This window comes from Myotis lucifugus, unplaced genomic scaffold (assembly GCF_000147115.1).
Source record: "Myotis lucifugus unplaced genomic scaffold, Myoluc2.0 scaffold_192, whole genome shotgun sequence".
Lineage (NCBI taxonomy): Eukaryota > Metazoa > Chordata > Mammalia > Chiroptera > Vespertilionidae > Myotis > Myotis lucifugus.
Window position 1 is genome coordinate 2,404,144 of NW_005871240.1, and position 5,907 is coordinate 2,410,050.

Below are 5,907 nucleotides of genomic sequence, written 5' to 3' on the forward strand. Positions count from 1 at the left end.
ATTGATTTGCAAAGAAAAAATGGATGGTGGTCGTGGGCTCCTTTTTGGCACAGCAGTATTAACTTCTCACTTGCTTCGAATTCTTGAGTCAGACATCCTTATGTCTTTCCCCTTCGGTTAGATCTGTGCTCAAATGTTATCTCATCAGAAAGACCTTCCCTATCGGAAGGAGTATCCCTTCTTAACTCTCTTCCTTCTGTGTTTTTTTTCCCTTCCTACTACTACTTAACTATAATATTTTGGATTTTTTTTAAATTTCTTTTTCTTAGTCCTCGAGCAAGGAAATGTCCATTGATTTTTAGACATAAAGGAAGGGAGAGAGAGACAGAAAGAGAGAGAGAGATACATCAATGAGAGAGAAACATGGACCAGTTGTCTCCCATATGCACTGCGAAGGGGGATCAAACCCACAACCTAGGTATGTGCCCTGACCTGACCTGGGATAGAACCTGCAACCAAAGTCAACAACACTTTTTTTTCTTTAATCTGAATTAGTTGAGAGAGAGAAGAATGAAGAGAGAGAGAGAGAGAGAGAGAGAGAGATCTGAGAGTAAAACATAGATGGCTGCCTCGTGCACGCCCCCAACTGAGGATCAAGTCTGCAACCTGGCCATGTTCCCTGTCAGGGAATTGAAATGGCAACCTTTAATTCACAGGAGGACACAAATCCAACTGAGTCACTTTTTTATATAAGAAACAAACTAAATAAAAAGACACCATTTGTAATAGCAATAAATCTATAAAATCACTAAAAATTAGCAAAAGAAAGAATATATAAGAATTCTACAAAGAAATTATAAAAACTATTAAAAATTACAAAAGTATTTTTATTAATTGGATTTTATGAGAGGAGTTATTATAAAAGCACGTCTCTTTAAATGATTCTATAACTTCCATATATTTCTAATGAAATTCAAGTGGATTTTTGGAGAAAATTAGCAAACTTTTAAAAATATTACATAAATATTTACATATCTCTAAAACATTTTTAAAAGAGAGCAAAAGTTTATTCACAACAGAATAAAGTCCTGAATGCAAAAGTTAATACTAAAAGTTAGTAGCATATAATATATAAAGATACCTTTATGACCTACTAGGGAGAAATTATTTCTTAAACTAAATTCCCATATTAAAAGCTCTAGAATCTTATTTAGAAATGCACTATGGGGGGTTGGTCCCCCATTCTCCATGCACAAGACTTGACTTCTTTGTTTTTTATGTGTCACTGTGGCTAGACTTTATTTATTTTTCTACTTTTTCTTTTTTTAAAATTCTTTCTTGTTTAAAGTATTATATATAGTATACACTGAGTGGCCAGATTATTACGACCACCTGATGTTTGTAGGCAAATTAGCTATAATTTCACGCTGAAGTTGCTAGAGGGCCAGACCATTATAAATAGGGAAGCAGGTTGTTTACCAAGACAGAAGTGATTTGTTTTTCTGAAGATATGGGTAAACAATGCGATTTAACACACATATATATGGAGAGAGAGAGAGAGAGACTTGACTTCTAAGGTCTTGGCCCAACCCCAGGGTCTGTCACTAAGTCAGGCCCTGCCAGGCAGGGTTCTTGTTTTTTTCCACCCTTTGGAGGACAGAAATGGGCATATCCAGGTTATGGGCAAGCAGCACAAACTGTTCTACTGTTTCGCATATTGTCCTTCTGTACACAAACTGTATAAAATTCATGTATTTTTTTTGCAAGAAAACAATAATTAAATTAAAAGTGAAAATTGTTGAATTTTATGTTATAAAATGAAGGCTTTCTCTTTTATAAAAATGAATGGTTGTAAAATTTAGGGAAGGTTTTGGAATGCTAAAATAAAAAATATATATACACACACAAAGAGTAATATGGAATGGTCTTTAAAGAGTGTTGAGTAAAACACATTAATACATAAAACATGCATATAGTAAAAAAATAAAATAAAGGACACTAAGTAAGGTAGTTAGGGGGAAGCAAAAATATAGTTAGTAGATGAGAAAGACACAAAGAAAATGATAATTGAGTTCAGGTCTCTGATGCCAGGGATACTGATATATGCATACTCACAGTGTGGGGTCATGATAGAGAGATGTTCTTAAATGAAGTACATATACTTATAATTCAATTACATAGAATGTATTTGGGTTTTTTAATCTCCAAACTTGTATATTAATATACATGTAATAACTTGGCTTTAATATCTATTTTACGAATAACTGCAGATTATCCAGTTATATTACATGTTATAAATTTAGTCCATTCTCTATTTCATGCAATGTTTGTAGAAAGAAGGATGGCTTAAAGACCATCACTTTGCCCTGAGTGTCGGAGCCCATATTGTACCAGTGTGGTAATTCACACTGACTGCCATTTTTGTTTGTTTATTTGTTTATTTGTATGTTTGTTTTTAACTACTACAAGAGTTCTATTTTGGGGATGGAAGGCTGTTGCCAACTAATCAGAATCCTTTCCTCCTGCGCCCGTATCTTGTTGAAGATAGGCATTAGAGAAGCTGGACATAAGAGAGCTCCTTTTCAAATCCTCCTTAACCAAGACATAATTTAGAATGGCCAATGATAAATTAATAAGCCATTATATTTCAGTTAATAAGATACTCAATTCACCCTTCTCTTCTGCTTAAAATATCCCTGGCACATCAGTAAAAGCACTTCCTGTTTATTTTAAGAAAATATTAACTTTCCACTTTAACCATAGGATAATTAACAGACATTTATTTAGAACATGGAAACTATCAGAAATAAAATAAAAAGAAATATTTTTTAAAATATTATTTGGTAACACTTTATATTTGATATTTTATCCAGCATTTAATTTTAGCAACTCATTTATTATAAATATATTTTCATGCTGGAAAATGAAATCAGGGAACCTCAAAAATTTTGTTAGACCAGAGTGGATAATTTAAATTACTCTTCAAGAGACTCAAATGTGTTAAATATTAACCTCCAAATTCTGCAGTTTTTAAAACAGATATTCATGGTGAGGAGAGATAATTTGAAGATCTGCTGAATCTAAAAATGTGGATTATATATTACTTTGAAAGTCCAATTAGTTGTACTAAATACAATCTGCAATCCCAACAATTATATAGCATTTTGGGGAGTAATCACAAAAATATTTAGGACAATTCGTTAATACACACTTTGTCATTTCACACTTTGTCATTTGCATGTTTACATTTCAACAAGAAGACCGAGTTTCTATAAAGGCATCTTTTCACTCACTTGATTTGTCCTTTGCCATATATTGTAGAGTTGCTTTTTCTATTGGTATTATGTTTTGAATTTATAAAAGAAAGAAATTGTCAGGAAGATATATTGGAAAAAAATTGTATCTAGAAGCAAATAAGCCATTTCTTATATACTTATGTAGAGACACATTTATCAAATATCCAGATTTCCAAATAAATATAGTTTCATGCCAAACTGTTATACATATTAAAACATACCCCAAAAACTTATTTTTCCAAAGCTCTTTTACAATTTCATTATGTTGCCAAGATGAAGAGGGAACAATTTTCTCCCACTCAAACAATAAAGGTAAAGTTAAATATTTTGTAAATTATCCTGACATTATACTTTTAAAAATCATTTCCTGTTCCATTCAATGTCCTGAAATAATTAACATAATTACATTTCCTACTTTAACATCTTTCTGCTCTGAGCAACATTTTATTACCTGCTTTATGTAAAATGTTTTTATGATTACAAACTAGCTATGAAACTAATACAACTTGAGGTAAATCTCAAATGCCAAAGGAAGCTGTCCCGTGTTCTCACATAGAAAACATTTATAAATCGTCAATATAGCAACTATGCACTACGGAGCCGATAAGAATGTGCTGAGCCGTATGAGGTTTTATTTTGTCAGAGTTGGCTTAACTCACAAAGTAAAAAGAGTTCTATGTGATTCACTACAGTTTTGCAAATAATCACTATTTGAACATCCAAGCTACAAAGGATAGTTTCAAAAAATTAGTACTTATAGTAAACATCTCTTAGAACTGAAACAGAATTCTTAATGGAATCAGAATGACATAGGAGAAGTAAAATCACAACCCTAAAATATATTCCCTATCGATTGTGAAAAGGTGTTATTACTGTTTTCTTCATAGACTTAGAAGGGGGGATGTTTCTTGGAGATCCTGATTGACTATATATAAACCAGAGATTATTATAGCCCTTTTATTGAAACACTAAGTGAGAGTTTTAGAGGATAAGATAACCTAGGCTAGGACTTTCAATTACACTAAGGAAAACTCCTACCTGGCAGCAGACTCGCCTGTACTTTCATCAGCCATCATCTCCAAATCTTGTGAGTGTTTCTCACAAGCTCTTTTGAACAAATTCTCCTCTGGAACTGCTTTAGGAGTATCTTCATTTGCTCGAAGATGTTCTATCAGGTTCTGTGGGTGCCAATTCTGAAGCACTCTTTGATGGGCAGGGGCCAGTCCTGGCACTGGTGGCAATATGTTGTGGTGGACAGGACTATTGCTCTTCTTCAGTCCGTTTCTGTCCCGAGAGTGGTTCTTCAACCTGCCCTGAACCTGGGTCCCTCTATGCTCATATCCTTCCTGCTGAAGGCAGTTTCCAGGGTTGGAAGAACCTTGAGAAGGATGACTAAACCACCTCCAGCGTAGCCGTAGGATCTGTTTCACATCAAACTCTTTCTTGCCAGACATTGACATTGTTGCAGGAGGAAAGACAAAAGCCTTCTCTCACAGAAAGGAAACGGAGCCTTTGTTATCTCTGGTTTCTCTGCCTCTTCTGTTGAACTAACAAAAGCACAAGTGCCTAGAGCAGCCTTTTCTTGTTTCCCCCCCTCCCCCGCTGCCTGCTGCCTGTGCTACACAGAGAATACTTCTAGCTTTCTAGCTGCAAAGCTGCAGCTAACAGTGTAGGTGGGAACCCATACTGACAGGATGATGAGGTCAGACCTTAAACAAGTAAATCAGCTTAGCACAGGAAAGCAGCTACCACAACACACTCCAGCTGCTAATGTGCATGCTCACTCACAGCCCTTCCCTCCTGGACTTGCAAATATTGAACCCAGCTTCTTCCTTCCCGAGTTACAGTAGCCAAGGCTTAAAACCAAGCGTGTGAGCAAAAGCAAAGTGTTTAAACTCACTTCCTTCTAGAGTCCCTTCACTCACCCCACCCCCTGCCAGATTCTTTTCCCAGTAGCTCACTTCTAAAACTGTGCCACTTTGTCCTGGGAGAATTTGTAACAGCGAATTCATTATGATCTATTTTGGGGATCTTACAGAAATTTTGAAGGTGGTTTATTAAGGGAAAGTATCTTGCCATCAGTCCCCTCATTCAGGTTTGCCATTATTTTTACAATGCATCTGAAAATGTGACTGTCTTTACATAAATATTTGCTTGAAAACCTGAAGAGTTTTAAAAATATAAGAAAGTGTTTTCTAATCTTGTTAGCTTAGAAGAGATGTATTTTCTCGGTGACCAAAACTTGAAAATAAATAGTCCATTCTGATTCCATGCCTGTAAAAACATCTCCTTATCATGGTCTTCATTTTCATAGGCAGTGTTAAAGGTCTATTTTTTTTAAGTTCTTATGAGAGGATGCAAAACAACATGTTTTGAATTAACTCCAAATTGACACATAACTCAGTAATAGCTGTGCACAAAGTACTTTGAGATCTGAATCAGAATTACCAGTAGCACAGAGGTAGATGTTTTACAACATGAAATGCATCAATCCCATCTTGAAATTTAGTTTGAATTTTATCCAGATTTCCTGTCTTGCATGCAGGTGATAAGGGGGCAATTATATCAGTGTATCCTTAGAGAGAATATTAAAGCTGTACGGTTTTGGTTTTAATTCTGGCTTTAGGGTTAATGAGATGTATAATCTTGGACAAGTCACTTACTTCATTGC

The 5,907-nt window shown here is 34.9% G+C and overlaps 1 protein-coding gene across 1 annotated transcript in view; it reads right to left on the reverse strand.

The window, feature by feature from the left end:
* Positions 1 to 4,884, reverse strand: part of KLHL4 (kelch like family member 4) — a 90,295-nt gene extending 85,411 nt beyond the window's left edge. The window contains exon 1 of the mRNA XM_006096993.3: positions 4,275 to 4,884. Within this exon, the coding sequence (XP_006097055.1) occupies positions 4,275 to 4,696 (422 nt within the window). The 5' untranslated portion in view covers positions 4,697 to 4,884. The remainder of the gene's footprint in view (positions 1 to 4,274) is intronic.
* Between the last annotated feature and the right edge of the window lie 1,023 nt (positions 4,885 to 5,907).